This window comes from Patiria miniata, unplaced genomic scaffold (assembly GCF_015706575.1).
Source record: "Patiria miniata isolate m_02_andy unplaced genomic scaffold, ASM1570657v1 HiC_scaffold_11, whole genome shotgun sequence".
Classification (NCBI taxonomy): Eukaryota; Metazoa; Echinodermata; class Asteroidea; order Valvatida; family Asterinidae; genus Patiria; species Patiria miniata.
This window is the reverse complement of record NW_024037049.1, coordinates 3124713-3142445: the sequence shown is the minus strand read 5'-3', so window position 1 is coordinate 3142445 and position 17733 is coordinate 3124713. Positions and strand designations below refer to the sequence as shown.

The window sequence follows — 17733 nt, the reverse complement described above, 5'->3', positions numbered from 1 at the left end:
TCGAGCCGGCCGGTGAACACTTGTGCCCTTAAGCAAGGCACTCGACGTTAAGCCGGAGGTCCCGTGTGTTGTATAAGGCCTAACGCACGTAAAATAACCCAGTAACACTTATCGCTAAGAGAAGGGGTTTGCCCCGGTGTTTCTGGCCTCCGAGTTATACTCCCTTGTGGAAGTCCTTAGGAGAAGAACCAACCAAGTACCAAGTACCAAGTATATATATGGACAACTTTGAATTGATTCGGGTTTGCTGTTGTGAAAGCAACTTTCTCAGACTCTTTCCTCTGTGTCATTCTTACTCAATTCGAAGCTGGGACCTAATGATAAGCAGAACACTGCTGGAGCACTGATGAATATCACATCTAGACTCCCCATTTAAACTCTGCCTGACGGTGTAAACAAATACTTTTATTAATAGTGGATTATTTTTATAAGGCTAAACATTCTGATTCAGTTAATATATTTCCTGAAAACATCATTTTATCCCCTCTCCTTCAACTGAAGTGTCTGCAGATTAGGACTGATTAATACTGACCTTGAGTCATCTGGCTCAGGAAAACTGATTACTTATTCTGTGGCCCACAACATGCAATCAGGCCAGTTCATCATCCTTTGCATGGTAACCATCTTTGATGCGCATGTTAGTGTTCCACAGGATACACACAACTTTGTGCATTCAGTGACACTGAATGAGGAACCCCCCCCCCAAAAAAAAAACAAGAAAAAGAGAAAGCAACATGCTCAACATGGGCTGCTGACAAAAGTGTCTAAATCAAACTGATAGACTAATAAGTTTTACTCTTATTTAAAGAGTGATTTTACCTCTTGAATCATGGACAGGCTAAAGAGCAGTTTTCAATAACTGACAACTTACCTTTCAAGAACGTTGTCTTCTCTATGGTGGTATACTTATTGAAGAGTTTTGAATATTTTGGAGTTCGAATTACACATTCTAAAAATGTGATAGCATTTTTTTTTGTATATTTATAAGCACTACTTTTTTCCACACATAGTGTTTCTCCATTTCATTAGAAAAAAAACATAGCAGATTTCCATAAGGCACCCCATTGAATTCAAAAATTTGTAATTAAAGAAACATGCCTATTCATTGTCCAATCAGGTAAAGACCAATATATCTCTAATTTCACAGCACTGGTAAAATCCACTTTAAAAATCTCTAAAATGTGTCTCTATAATTTTATATAAAATTTTTTTAAAAATAACATTAAGAGAACTTTACCCGCACAAAACATTTCATGTGCTTTTTTTGTTTTTAAAGTTCAGACCATAATTTGCACTTTAAATCGATTTTGTTTTTTTTACAGAGGCAGCAGGACGGTGCAACACTAGATACAATTTGAAGTTCAAAGCCGTGTGTGGTCGCGATAAAAAGACATACTTCAACCGCCAGATTTTGCAAGTGGCTGCCTGTGTCAACAATAGCCCAACTCTTGCTCTACAACTTCACAGAGGAATCTGTGAATTTGGAAGTTAGTTCAATCCTCATTATTACTTTACTGGATTCCTTTAGTACAGGAATTGCTCAACCCAGTTCAATAGTTCAGCAGTGCAGCTAGCCCAGCCCAACCCACCAGCCCAATCCAAGCAAACCCTGACCAAAAACACAAGCCAACCCCAACCTGGTCAGCCCAAAGCCAACCCATTGGTCAACCCTATCCAGGCCAACCGAAATCCAACCCATTAGCCAACTTCATCCTGGCCAGCCCAAATCCAACCCACTAATCAAGCCCATTCTGGCCAGCCCAACCCAACCCACAAGTCAACCCCATCTTGGCCAGCCCAAACCCAACTCACCAGTCAACCCCATCCTGGCCTACCTAAACCCAACCCACCAGTCAACCCCATCCCGGCCAACCCAAACCCAACTCACCAGTCAACCCCATCCCAGCAAACCCGAACCCAACCCACCAGTCAACCCCATCCTGGCCTACCTATACCCAAACCCACCAGTCAACCCCATCCCGGCCAGCCCAAACCCAACTCACCAGTCAACCCCATCCTGGCCAACCCAAACCCAACTCACCAGTCAACCCCATCCCAGCAAACCCGAACCCAACCCACCAGTCAACCCCATCCTGGCCTACCTAAACCCAACCCACCAGTCAACCCCATCCCGGCCAACCCAAACCCAACTCACCAGTCAACCCCATCCCAGCAAACCCGAACCCAACCCACCAGTCAACCCCATCCTGGCCTACCTATACCCAAACCCACCAGTCAACCCCATCCCAGCCAGCCCAAACCCAACCCACTAGTCAACCCCATCCCGGCCAACCCAAACCCAACCCACCAGTCAACCCTATCCTAGCCAACCCAAACCCAACCCACCAGTCAACCCCATCCCGGCCAACCCAAACCCAACCCACCAGTCAACCCCATCCCAGCCAGCCCAAACCCAACCCACTAGTCAACCCCATCGTGGCCAACCCAAACCCAACTCACCAGTCAACCCCATCCCAGCCAGCCCAAACCCAACCCACTAGTCAACCCCATCGTGGCCAACCCAAACCCAACTCACCAGTCAACCCCACAGGCGCGGTTCTAGAGCCAATATTTTGGGGGGGCTAGCACGGTGAATCCAGATTTTTTTTCAGGGAAGCGTGCTGAAATGTTGACCGGTTATTTTTTCCAGACACTTAGGCCTCCGAAAATCAATAGGTGGTGGTGGTGGTGGTGGTGGTGGTGGTGGGGGGGGGGGGGGGGGGCTCATGCCATATTTTCAATGGGGAACGCCAATAAAATCCTAAAATCATTCACACTATAGCAAGGGCGGATCCAGAACACAATTTTTTTGGGGGGGGGGCCAAAACAAATTTTGGTCCCCCCAAAAAGTGGGTCCAAAAAATTACGGCGTGGGGTTCGGGGCCCCGAACAATTTTTGGATTCTAGATGCTCTGTGGTGCGATCTGAGGCAATTTCTGACCACTTTAACCAATTGTTTTTGAGGAAAAGATGGTGGTGTACTCATTGCCTGCCTTAATTGCGATGTCACATAAAAAAAAAGATAATTGGTTTCGGTTTTTTTTGGGGGGGGCCATGGCCCCCTTTGCCCCCCCCCCTCCTGGATCCGCCCTTGCACTATATTAACTAATGCACCCTTGTCACGGCTATTTCTTCTTTAGGGGGAGACCGTTCACATGTACATCACATGCAATCCTTCTTTATGCTAATGCAATTTTTTTTTTACGGAATTTATTTTGGGGGGGCTAGACAAAATTTTGGGGGGGCTACAGCCCCCCCTAGCCCCCCCGTAGAACCGCGCCTGCAACCCCATCCCGGCCAACCCAAACCCAACTCACCAGTCAACCCCATCCTGGCCTACCTAAACCCAACCCACCAGTCAACCCTATCCTAGCCAACCCAAACCCAACCCACCAGTCAACCCCATCCCGGCCAACCCAAACCCAACTCGCCAGTCAACCCCATCCTGGCCTACCTAAACCCAACCCACCAGTCAACCCCATCCCGGCCAGCCCAAACCCAACCCACCAGTCAACCCCATCCCGGCCAGCCCAAACCCAACCCACCAGTCAACCCCATCCTGGCCTACCTAAACCCAACCCACCAGTCAACCCCATCCCGGCCAGCCCAAACCCAACCCACCAGTCAACCCCATCCTGGCCTACCTATACCCAAACCCACCAGTCAACCCCATCCCGGCCAACCCAAACCAAACTCACCAGTTGACGCCATTCTGGCCTACCTAAACACAACCCACCAGTCAACCCCACCCTGGCCTACCTAAACCCAACCCACCAGTTAACCCCATCCCAGCCAGCCCAAACCCAACCCACCAGTCTGGGCCGCACTGCAGTTACACATGTACATGCATGTACAATACACTTCATGCCCAATTTCCGAACACCAACTCCTGCTTTAGTTTCGATTCAAACAAAATTTTACGATGAAAAAAAATGGTCAGTGTTTTCATTGCATAAAATGCCTGAATTACGGTTAGAGTAATGGAGTCATCAATAAAGAAGTTCACTTCTTACTTGAAAAAGTCGTGGGAAAAGTCCGAAAGACAAGGGCACAGTTCATGGTGCTTCAACCAAGCCCATTCTGGCCAGCCCACATCCAACCCACTAGTCAACAAACCTGCCAACCCCATACTGGCTATAGCCCAAACCCAACCCACCAGCAAAGCCCACTCTAGCCAGCCCAACCTGCGCTACTCAGCTCATCCACCGCATCCAAGCCCAGCCCAGTCAAACCCAATCCAACCCTACCCCAACTCACCTGCCTATCTCAGGCTAGCCCCACCCACTCAAAAATTTAACACAATCAAGTGTATCACATATTGTCTATCTCAGCTAAGAATATTCAGTTGCTTTCTGCCCAAACATAATTCCTAATTTATCCAAATCTCCATGAACCGTTTTCTATTTCTCTCTTTCAAACACACTACCTGAGATATTTTGGCATAAAAATAATCTTGGCCTGAAACAAAGAATGTATTGAATATTGATTTTTTTTCTCGTAGAAAACATGTAAAGGGTACTGTCCTCCACTTACGTTAAACCCTTATTCATCGCTTTTGCTTTTATTAATAATTTACTATCATTTATATTTCATTTTTTCATCCAGGAAAAAGAGTACCGAGGGAGTGTAGAAAGCATCGTTGTGATGCAACCTACGATGCTGTATGTGGTACTGATGGGAACACCTACATCAACCGCTGCATGATGAACTACATGGGTTGCTTACGGGGCGATACATCATTGAAATTAGTGTACAAGGGGGAGTGTAGAGATGAGGGTAGGTAGACAACTTTACCAAAAAGTGAAAAGAAATTCCCGTAGTGGAGCTTTTCAATTTGTATGTTTGGTTAAATTATTGAAAATTCTATACCAGCTCATTTTTGTGTGTTCACTTTCTAGATTATAATAGGATAAACTATTGAGTATTTTATAACAGTTTAAATGTTTCATTTCTTTTCTTGGACAGTTATTGTTACTTCAACATCAGTAAGGCCAACAAGACCTTCAACATTAACCACAGTCTTAACAACCTTGGCACCAACCGTTGGAGTTGGCGTGGACCCAAGAACTCTCAAGCCAATTAACCCACTACTTGAAGAGCCATCCACAGTGATAGCAACTGCAACACCTGGAACAACTGCAGCTGTAGTCCCAACAAATCCTATCACAACAATGAAACCTACAGCAGTTAGTGTAACAAGTGCGGAATCAACCACTGAAGAGGCAACCAATACTTTAGAGCCTATAACAACTGAAAAGTTAGCTTCAACTCCACAGACGTCCACAAAGTTATCAGCTGAGTCCAGAACAGAACTGACGACAACAATAACACCATCAACATTTGAAGGAATAACCACAAGTTTAGTGCCTAAAACAACTGTAAAGTTAATCATGGCTCTGGATGCTTCCACAATTTTTTCAACTGAGTCAATAGCAGAAATTACGACAACAATGAAACCGACATCAGTGGAAGAAACAACCATTGCTGCAATAACTGATGCATCTACCGCCAGATCAGCAATAACAACTCTAGAGTCCACAACAACTAAGAAGTTAACCTCAACCTCTCAGACCTCCAAAACACAATCAACTGAGTCAGAAACAGATTTCTTGACAACAATGAAACCAACAATAGTTGAAACAACTGGAAGTGCAGCAGCTGTTGATTCAACCATAAAATCAGCGTCCACAACTTTAGAGCCCACAACAACTCAAAAGCTACTCTCAACTCCACAGGCCTCCACAACACTGTCAACTGAGTCAAGAGAACAAGTTGCGTCAACAATGAAACCAACAACAGTGGAAGGAACAACCACACATATAGCAACTGTTGGATCAACCACACAGACAGCGAGCACAACGTTAGAGCAAATATCAACAACTCAAAAGCTAACCTCAACTCCACAGGCCTCAACACCATTGTCAGCTGATGAGTCAAGAGAAGTTGTGACAATAGTAAAACCAATAACAGTTGAAGGAACAATCTCAAGTATTGAATCAACCACAGAGTCAGCAACCACTACTTTAGATCCCACCACAACTCAAAAGCTAACCTCAACTCCACAGGCCTCCACAGCATTACCAACTGAGTCAAGAGCAGAAGTTGCTACAACAATGAAACCAACAACAGGGGAAGGAGCAATCACAAAAACAGCAACTGTTGAATCAACTACTGAGACAGCGACCACAACTTTAGATCCCACAACAACTCAAAGGCTAACCTCAACTCCGCAGGCTTCCACAGCATTGCCAACTGATGAGTCAAGAGAGGAAGTTGGGACAACATTGAAACCAACAAAAGTGGAAGGAACAACCACAGAATCAACAACCATAACTTTAGAGCCCACAACACCTCAAAAGCTAACCTCAACTCCACAGGCCTCCACAACAGTGGAAGGAACAACCACAAGTACGGCAACTGTTGAATCAACCACAGAGTCAGCAACCACAACTTCAGAGCCCACAACAACTCAAAAGCTAACCTCAACTCCACATACCTCCACAGTATTACCAACTGAGCCAAGAGCAGAAGTTGTTACAACAATGAAACCAACAATGAAACCAAGTATTGAATCAACCACAGAGTCAGCAACCACTACTTTAGATCCCACCACAACTCAAAAGCTAACCTCAACTCCACAGGCCTCCACAGCATCACCAACTGAGTCAAGAGCAGAAGTTGCTACAACAATGAAACCAACAACAGGGGAAGGAGCAATCACAAAAACAGCAACTGTTGAATCAACTACTGAGACAGCGACCACAACTTTAGATCCCACAACAACTCAAAGGCTAACCTCAACTCCGCAGGCCTCCACAGCATTGTCAACTGATGAGTCAAGAGAGGAAGTTGGGACAACATTGAAACCAACAAAAGTGGAAGGAACAACCACAGAATCAACAACCATAACTTTAGAGCCCACAACACCTCAAAAGCTAACCTCAACTCCACAGGCCTCCACAACAGTGGAAGGAACAACCACAAGTACGGCAACTGTTGAATCAACCACAGAGTCAGCAACCACAACTTCAGAGCCCACAACAACTCAAAAGCTAACCTCAACTCCACATACCTCCACAGTATTACCAACTGAGCCAAGAGCAGAAGTTGTTACTACAATGAAACCAACAACAGGGGAAGGAGCAATCACAAAAACAGCAACTGTTGAATCAACTACTGAGACAGCGACCTCAACTCTAGATCCCATAACAGCTCAAAAGTTAACCTCAACTCCACAGGCCTCTACAGCATTGTCAACTGATGAGTCAAGAGAGGAAATTTGGACAACATTTAAACCAACAAAAGTGAAAGGAACAACTACAGAATCAACAACCATAACTTTAGAGCCCACAACAACTCAAAATCTAACCTCAATTCCACAGGCCTCCACAACATTGTCAACTGAGTCAAAAAAACAAGTTGTGTCAACAATGAAACCAAAAACAGTGGAAAGAACAACCACAAGTGCGACAACTGTTGAATCAACCACAGAGTCAGCAACCACAACTTTAGATCCCACAACAACTCAAAAGCTAACCTCGAATCCACAGGCCTCCACAGTATTACCAACTGAGTCAAGAACAGACGTTGTTACAACAATAAAACCAACAACAGGGGAGGGAGCAATCACAAAAACAGCAACTGTTGAATCAACCACTGAGACAGCGACCACAACTCTAGATCCCACAACAACTCAAAAGCTAACCTCAACTCCACAGGCCTCCACAGCATTGTCAAATGATGGGTCAAGAGAGGAAGTTGGGACAACATTGAAACCAACAAAAGTGGAAGGAACAACCACAGAATCAACAACCATAACTTTAGAGCCCACAACAACTCACAAGCTTACCTCAACTCCACAGGCCTCCACAATATTGGCAACTGAGTCAAGAGAACAAGTTGTGTCAACAATAAAACCAACAATAGTGGAAGGAACAACCACAAGTACGGCAACTGTTGAATCAACCACAGAGTCAACAACCACAACTTCAGAGCCCACAACAACTCAAAAGCTAGCCTCAACTCAACAAGTTTCAACAGTATTATCAACTGATTCAAGAGAAGACATTTTGACAACAATGAAACCAACAGCAGTGGAAGGAACAACCTCAAGTACGGCAGCTGTTGAATCAACCACGGAGACAGTGACCACAACTTTAGATCCCACAACAACTCAAAAGCTACCCTCAACTCTACAGTCCTCCCCAGCATTATCGACTGAGTCAAGAACAGAAGCAGTGACAACAGTGAAACCAACAACAGTGGAAGGAACAACCACAAGTGCGGCAACTGTTGAATCAACCACAGAGTCAGCAACCACGACTTCAGAGCCAACAACGACTCAAAAGCTAGCCTCAACTCAACAAGTTTCAACAGCATTATCAACTGATTCAAGAGAAGACATTTTGACAACAATGAAACGTACAACATCGGAAGGACCAACCTCAAGTACGGCAACTGTGATGAACCCCATGATTGTTGAGACAGCTGCAGAATCTGTTGACTCAACCACAAGCCAACACGTTGAATCCATGGAGACAATGACTACTCATTCAACACCAACTAGACAACCCACAACAGAACGTTTACACTCAACAACCCTTACAACCCAAGATCCTTTGTCAACTTCACAGCCTACACTAGTATCTAATGAAAAAATCAGTGGAACAACTGATTCAGCTTCTGAAAGAACAGAGCTTGTAGAGATATTAAAGGAAACTACTACTGCCTCTGGAAAGACTGACTCTTCAACAACTAATCAGGCTCTTCTTATTGACGAAACAACAGAATTTATAACAGATATACTTGTGACTAAAGAGGAAACTACAGAAGAAATTTCAGGCATGTCACCTTCACCTGAGTTTACTTTTAAATATACGAAACCGCCATTCCAAAGAGTCACTGATATTGTTCCACCAACGACATCGGAGCTGAGCTTAACAACTTTATTTATTGAACCTATAGTCGTTGATGGATTATCCACTACAGCATCAGTGGAAGACTCTTCGAAGACCTCTGCTATGAGAGACACATCAAGACATGTTTCGGCAACTCCAGAACCCACCCCGACGAATTTAACTACACTGAGTACTGCCACGCCCGATACAACCGTTGAGGCTACAAAAACAACGGTTGTTGGTGACAATATTGCCAGAAATACCGTTGGTCCAACAGGATTAGTATCATCTGAAGCACCTAAAGCTGCTACTCCTGAACACTACTCTGAATTAATTTCAACAAGTACGCAAACACCTCCATATCCTTCTGTCACACAATCATTCAGTGAGGTTGAGGAATCGTCTACTGCACAGATTCCAATGGAGTCATCTTCCATTGTTCCCACCACGACTCATGCTGTATCAACCCAAAGCAGCAAACCAGAAGTGGTCTCCTCTTCAACACCCAAATCTTTATCAGAGGGTCCTCCTGTTACGACAGTTTCTCCAATTTCGATCTCATCAACCACTGTCATTCCAGGTTCAGTAACCCCTTCTGAACCGATTAGTGACACTACACACAAGCCAATGGAAGGTTTTACAGAGGATGTTGCCAAAACAATAGGAAAGGATGTGACAGAAGGTGCAACAACCAAATCATTTTCAAAAACAGATATTGTGGAGATTTTGACAGAAAGCTCTACACCTTCTGTTCCCATGCAAACTGATGCCAGCCTTACCTCATTAGTAAATCAAGACCTGATGGACAAAACTATCGCAGTTACACAATCAAGCCCCAAAACAGATTCATTTTTGACTGAAGAAGACACAACTACAGAGGAAATTTCAGGTTTGGGTCTTTCACCTCAATCAGTTGTTTCACCTAAGACAACACCATATCAGAGAGTAACTGATATTGGGTCAGAAACCACTGAGGATCTGAGTTTTACAAGTGTACCTCTTGGACCTACAACAGCTGCTGAGAAAACTACTCAAACACCAGTTGACATCTCTGTTGGTCCTCCCGGTTCTTTTTCTGCTGGACCTCCTGGTGTCACTACAACAAGTGGTAAACCTACTGATGACCTTTCGTCTTCTGTAACCTCTGTAACCACACCTTTTCCAACAGGAAGCACATTACCTGTTTTCAGCAGTTCAACCAAGGCTTCTGATAGACCTGATGTTTTGAATGAAGTAGACAATTCCGTCACAGACATGGCTGAGATGCAAACAAAACCAACAACGCCAATTTCTGGTGTAGCCCAAACAACAACATCTGGAGATTTTGAAGCAACTTCTCTGTTTGTTGACAAAATCAAAGACACCAAAGCTACAGACTCTTCTGGTTTGATGCCTTCTACAAAGGTTACAGAGCCCCCATCATATGTAACGGACCAAGCAACAGATATGGCTTCAGCCGAGGTTGATAAAATAACCTTTACTGATGAAAGTCCTGCAACAAAACATGTGACAACTCGGCCATCATCAGTGACAACAAAGGAGGTTGTTTATGCATCAGATTCAGTTACAGGACCAGCTGAAACTACAAAGACATCCAATGCAATCATTTCCAGTACGACTATTGGTCAAACTGCATTTGTATCGTCAAGTGCGTCTGATGCTGCTACTCCAGGAGAGAAACATGCATCACTTACAACAAGTGAGCACATGAAAACTGTCGACTCCTCAACAGAACCTCCTCCACTTGCTTCTGCCACACCCTCATTCAGTAGGACTGAGGAATCATCTACAACAAAGACTGTAATGGAGTCATTTTCCATTGTTCCCACCACGACTCATGCTGTATCAACCCATGACAGCAAACCAGAAGTGGTCTCCTCTTCAACACCCAAATCTTTATCAGAGGGTCCTCCTGTTACGACAGTTTCTCCAATTTCGATTTCATCAACCACTGTCATTCCAGGTTCAGTAACCCCTTCTGAACCGATTAGTGACACTACACACAAGCCAATGGAAGGTTTTACAGAGGATGTTGCCAAAACAACAGGAAAGGATGTGACAGAAGGTGCAACAACCAAATCATTTTCAAAAACAGATATTGTGGAGATTTTGACAGAAAGCTCTACACCTTCTGTTCCCATGCAAACTGATGCCAGCCTTACCTCATTAGTAAATCTAGACCTGATGGACAAAACTATCGCAGTTACACAATCAAGCCCCAAAACAGATTCATTTTTGACTGAAGAAGACACAACTACAGAGGAAATTTCAGGTTTGGGTCTTTCACCTCAATCAGTTGATTCACCTAAGACAACACCATATCAGAGAGTAACTGATATTGGGTCAGAAACCACTGAGGATCTGAGTTTTACAAGTGTACCTCTTGGACCTACAACAGCTGCTGAGAAAACTACTCAAACACCAGTTGACATCTCTGTTGGTCCTCCCGGTTCTTTTTCTGCTGGACCTCCTGGTGTCACTACAACAAGTGGTAAACCTACTGATGACCTTTCGTCTTCTGTAACCTCTGTAACCACACCTTTTCCAACAGGAAGCACATTACCTGTTTTCAGCAGTTCAACCAAGGCTTCTGATAGACCTGATGTTTTGAATGAAGTAGACAATACCGTCACAGACATGGCTGAGATGCAAACAAAACCAACAACGCCAATTTCTAGTGTAGCCCAAACAACAACATCTGGAGATTTTGAAGCAACTTCTATGTTTGTTGACAAAATCAAAGACACCAAAGCTACAGACTCTTCTGGTTTGATGCCTTCTACAAAGGTTACAGAGCCCCCATCATATGTAAAGGACCAAGCAACAGATATGGCTTCAGCCGAGGTTGATAAAATAACCTTTACTGATGAAAGTCCTGCAACAAAACATGTGACAACTCGGCCATCATCAGTGACAACAAAGGAGGTTGTTTATGCATCAGATTCAGTTACAGGACCAGCTGAAACTACAAAGACATCCAATGCAATCATTTCCAGTACGACTATTGGTCAAACTGCATTTGTATCGTCAAGTGCGTCTGATGCTGCTACTCCAGGAGAGAAACATGCATCACTTACAACAAGTGAGCACATGAAAACTGTCGACTCCTCAACAGAACCTCCTCCACTTGCTTCTGCCACACCCTCATTCAGTAGGACTGAGGAATCATCTACAACAAAGACTGTAATGGAGTCATCTTCCATTGTTCCCACCACGACTCATGCTGTATCAACCCATGACAGCAAACCAGAAGTGGTCTCCTCTTCAACACCCAAATCTTTATCAGAGGGTCCTCCTGTTACGACAGTTTCTCCAATTTCGATTTCATCAACCACTGTCATTCCAGGTTCAGTAACCCCTTCTGAACCGATTAGTGACACTACACACAAGCCAATGGAAGGTTTTACAGAGGATGTTGCCAAAACAACAGGAAAGGATGTGACAGAAGGTGCAACAACCAAATCATTTTCAAAAACAGATATTGTGGAGATTTTGACAGAAAGCTCTACACCTTCTGTTCCCATGCAAACTGATGCCAGCCTTACCTCATTAGTAAATCAAGACCTGATGGACAAAAATATGGCAGTTACACAATCAAGCCCCAAAACAGATTCATTTTTGACTGAAGAAGACACAACTACAGAGGAAATTTCAGGTTTGGGTCTTTCACCTCAATCAGTTGTTTCACCTAAGACAACACCATATCAGAGAGTAACTGATATTGGGTCAGAAACCACTGAGGATCTGAGTTTTACAAGTGTACCTCTTGGACCTACAACAGCTGCTGAGAAAACTACTCAAACACCAGTTGACATCTCTGTTGGTCCTCCCGGTTCTTTTTCTGCTGGACCTCCTGGTGTCACTACAACAAGTGGTAAACCTACTGATGACCTTTTGTCTTCTGTAACCTCTGTAACCACACCTTTTCCAACAGGAAGCACACTACCTGTTTTCAGCAGTTCAACCAAGGCTTCTGATAGACCTGATGTTTTGAATGAAGTAGACAATTCTGTCACAGACATGGCTGAGATGCAAACAAAACCAACAACGCCAATTTCTAGTGTAGCCCAAACAACAACATCTGGAGATTTTGAAGCAACTTCTATGTTTGTTGACAAAATCAAAGACACCAAAGCTACAGACTCTTCTGGTTTGATGCCTTCTACAAAGGTTACAGAGCCCCCATCATATGTAAAGGACCAAGCAACAGATATGGCTTCAGCCGAGGTTGATAAAATAACCTTTACTGATGAAAGTCCTGCAACAAAACATGTGACAACTCGGCCATCATCAGTGACAACAAAGGAGGTTGTTTATGCATCAGATTCAGTTACAGGACCAGCTGAAACTACAAAGACATCCATTGCAATCATTTCCAGTACGACTATTGGTCAAACTGCATTTGTATCGTCAAGTGCGTCTGATGCTGCTACTCCAGGAGAGAAACATGCATCACTTACAACAAGTGAGCACATGAAAACTGTCGACTCCTCAACAGAACCTCCTCCACTTGCTTCTGCCACACCCTCATTCAGTAGGACTGAGGAATCATCTACAACAAAGACTGTAATGGAGTCATCTTCCATTGTTCCCACCACGACTCATGCTGTATCAACCCATGACAGCAAACCAGAAGTGGTCTCCTCTTCAACACCCAAATCTTTATCAGAGGGTCCTCCTGTTACGACAGTTTCTCCAATTTCGATTTCATCAACCACTGTCATTCCAGGTTCAGTAACCCCTTCTGAACCGATTAGTGACACTACACACAAGCCAATGGAAGGTTTTACAGAGGATGTTGCCAAAACAACAGGAAAGGATGTGACAGAAGGTGCAACAACCAAATCATTTTCAAAAACAGATATTGTGGAGATTTTGACAGAAAGCTCTACACCTTCTGTTCCCATGCAAACTGATGCCAGCCTTACCTCATTAGTAAATCAAGACCTGATGGACAAAAATATGGCAGTTACACAATCAAGCCCCAAAACAGATTCATTTTTGACTGAAGAAGACACAACTACAGAGGAAATTTCAGGTTTGGGTCTTTCACCTCAATCAGTTGTTTCACCTAAGACAACACCATATCAGAGAGTAACTGATATTGGGTCAGAAACAACTGAGGATCTGAGTTTTACAAGTGTACCTGTTGGACCTACAACAGCTGCTGAGAAAACTACTCAAACACCAGTTGACATCTCTGTTGGTCCTCCCGGTTCTTTTTCTGCTGGACCTCCTGGTGTCACTACAACAAGTGGTAAACCTACTGATGACCTTTTGTCTTCTGTAACCTCTGTAACCACACCTTTTCCAACAGGAAGCACACTACCTGTTTTCAGCAGTTCAACCAAGGCTTCTGATAGACCTGATGTTTTGAATGAAGTAGACAATTCTGTCACAGACATGGCTGAGATGCAAACAAAACCAACAACGCTAATTTCTAGTGTAGCCCAAACAACAACATCTGGAGATTTTGAAGCAACTTCTATGTTTGTTGACAAAATCAAAGACACCAAAGCTACAGACTCTTCTGGTTTGATGACTTCTACAAAGGTTACAGAGCCCCCATCAGATGTAACAGACCAAGCAACCGATATGACTTCAGCCGAGGTTGATAAAATAACCTTTAGTGATGAAAGTCCTGCAACAAAACATGTGACAACTCAGCCATCATCAGTGACAACAAAGGAGGTTGTTTATGCATCAGATTCAGTTACAGGACCAGCTGAAACTACAAAGACATCCAATGCAATCATTTCCAGTACGACTATTGGTCAAACTGCATTTGTATCATCAAGTGCGTCTGATGCTGCTACTCCAGGAGAGAAACTTGCATCACTTACAACAAGTGAGCACATGAAAACTGTCGACTCCTCAACAGAACCTCCTCCACTTGCTTCTGCCACACCCTCATTCAGTAGGACTGAGAAATCATCTACAACAAAGACTGTAATGGAGTCATTTTCCATTGTTCCCACCACGACTCATGCTGTATCAACCCATGACAGCAAACCAGAAGAGGTCTCCTCTTCAACACCCAAATCTTTATCAGAGGGTCCTCCTGTTACGACAGTTTCTCCAATTTCGATCTCATCAACCACTGTCATTCCAGGTTCAGTAACCCCTTTTGAACCAATTAGTGACACTACACACAAGTCAATGGAAGGTTTTACCGAGGACGTTGCCAAAACAAAAGGAAGGGATGTGACAGAAGGTGCAACAACCAAATCATTTTCAAAAACAGATATTGTGGAGATTTTGACAGAAAGCTCTACACCTTCTGTTCCCATGCAAACTGATGCCAGCCTTACCTCATTAGTAAATCAAGACCTGATGGACAAAACTATGGCAGTTACACAATCAAGCCCCAAAACAGATTCATTTTTGACTGAAGAAGACACAACTACAGAGGCCATTTCGGGCTTGGGTCTTTCACCTCAATCAGTTGTTTCACTAAAGACAACATCATATCAGAGAGTAACTGATATTGGGTCAGTAACTACTGAGGATCTGAGTTTTACAAGTGTACCTGCTGGACCTACAACAGCTGCTGAGAAAACTACTAAAACACCAGTTGACATCTCTGTTGGTCCTCCCGGTTCTTTTTCTGCTGGACCTCCTGGTGTCACTACAACAAGTGGTAAACCTACTGATGAGCTTTCGTCTTCTGCAACCTCTGTAACCACACCTTTTCCAACAGGAAGCACATTACCTGTTTTCAGCAGTTTAATCAAGGCTACTGATAGACCTGATGTTGTGGATGAAGTAGACAATTCCATCACAGACATGGCTGAGATGCAAACAAAACCAACAATGCCAATTTCTGGTGTAGCCCAAACAACAACATCTGGAGATTTTGAAGCAACTTCTATGTTTGTTGACAAAATCAAAGACACCAAAACTACAGACTCTTCTGGTTTAATGCCTTCTACAAAGGTTACAGAGCCCCCATCATATGTAACAGACCAAGCAACAGATATGGCTTCAGCCGAGGTTGATAAAATAACCTTTACTGATGAAAGTCCTGCAACAAAACATGTGACAACTCAGCCATCATCAGTGACAACAAAGGAGGTTGTTTATGCATCAGATTCAGTTACGGGACCAGCTGAAACTACAAAGACATCCAATGCAATCATTTCCAGTACGACTATTGGTCAAACTGCATTTGTATCGTCAAGTACGTCTGATGCTGCTACTCCAGGAGAGAAACATGCATCACTTACAACAAGTGAGCACATGAAAACTGTCGACTCTTCAACAGAACCTCCTCCACTAGCTTCTGCCACACCCTCGTTCAGTAGGACTGAAATATCATCTACAACAAGGATTGAAATGGAGTCATCTTCCATTGTTCCCACCAGGACTCATACTGTGTCAACCCAAAGCAGCAAACCAGAAGAGGTCTCCTCTTCAACACCCAAATCTTTATCAGAGGGTTCTCCTGTTAGGACAGTTTCTCCAATTTCGATCTCATCAACCACTGTCATTCCAGGTTCAGTAACCCCTTCTGAACCGATTAGTGACACTACACACAAGCCAATGGAAGGTTTTACCGAGGACGTTGCCAAAACAACAGGAAGGGATGTGACAGAAGGTGCAACAACCAAATCATTTTCAAAAACAGAAATTGTGGAGATTTTGACAGAAAGCTCTTCACCTTCTGTTCCCATGCAAACTGATGCCAGCCTTACCTCATTAGTAAATCAAGACCTGATGGACAAAACTATGGCAGTTACACAATCAAGCCCCAAAACAGATTCATTTTTGACTGCAGAAGACACAACTACAGAGGAAATTTCAGGTTTGGGTCTTTCACCTCAATCAGTTGTTTCACCTAAGACAACACCATATCAGAGAGTAACTGATATTGGGTCAGTAACCGCTGAGGATCTGAGTTTTACAAGTGTACCTGTTGGACCTACAACAGCTGCTGAGAAAACTACTCAAACACCAGTTGACATCTCTGTTGGTCCTTCCGGTTCTGTTGCTGCTGGACCTCCTGGTGTCACTACAACAAGTGGTAAACCTACTGATGAGCTTTCATCTGCTGCAACCTCTGTAACCACACCTTTTCCAACAGGAAGCACATTACCTGTTTTCAGCAGTTCAACCAAGGCTACTGATAGACCCAATGTTGTGGATGAAGTAGACAATTCCATCACAGACATGGCTGAGATGCAAACAAAACCAACAACGCCAATTCTTGGTGTAGCCCAAACAACAACATTTGGAGATTTTGAAGCAACTTCTATGTTTGTTGACAAAATCAAAGACACCAAAACTACAGACTCTTCTGGTTTAATGCCTTCTACAAAGGTTACAGAGCCCCCATCATATGTAACAGACCAAGCAACAGATATGGCTTCAGCCGAGGTTGATAAAATAACCTTTACTGATGAAAGTTCTGCAACAAAACATGTGACAACTCAGCCATCATCAGTGGCAACAAAGGAGGTTGTCCATGCATCAGATCCAGTCAAAGGACCAGCTGAAACTACAAAGACATCCAATGCAATTATTTCCAGTACGACTATTGGTCAAACTGCATTTGTATCATCAGGTGCGTCTGATACTGTGGCAGTTACACAATCAAGCCCCAAAACAGATTCATTTTTGACTGAAGAAGACACAACTACAGAGGCCATTTCAGGCTTGGGTCTTTCACCTCAATCAGTTGTTTCACCTAAGACAACACCATATCAGAGAGTAACTGATATTGGGTCAGTAACCGCTGAGGATCTGAGTTTTACAAGTGTACCTGTTGGACCTACAACAGCTGCTGAGAAAACTACTCAAACACCAGTTGACATCTCTGTTGGTCCTTCCGGTTCTG

At 43.8% G+C, this 17733-nt stretch overlaps 1 protein-coding gene across 2 annotated transcripts in view; it reads left to right on the top strand.

Moving 5' to 3' along the window:
* Positions 1 to 17733, top strand: part of LOC119741838 (mucin-16-like) — a 61280-nt gene that overhangs the window by 15802 nt on the left and 27745 nt on the right. The window contains exons 5-8 of one of the 2 annotated variants that reach the window (XM_038217757.1): positions 1323 to 1487; positions 4606 to 4776; positions 4966 to 5988; positions 6565 to 17733. The exon at positions 6565 to 17733 is cut by the window's right edge and continues 18753 nt beyond it. In XM_038217757.1, the coding sequence (XP_038073685.1) occupies positions 1323 to 1487; positions 4606 to 4776; positions 4966 to 5988; positions 6565 to 17733 (12528 nt within the window). Of the gene's footprint in view, positions 1 to 1322; positions 1488 to 4605; positions 4777 to 4965 lie in introns of both variants that reach the window. The other variant, XM_038217751.1, reaches the window with a different exon arrangement.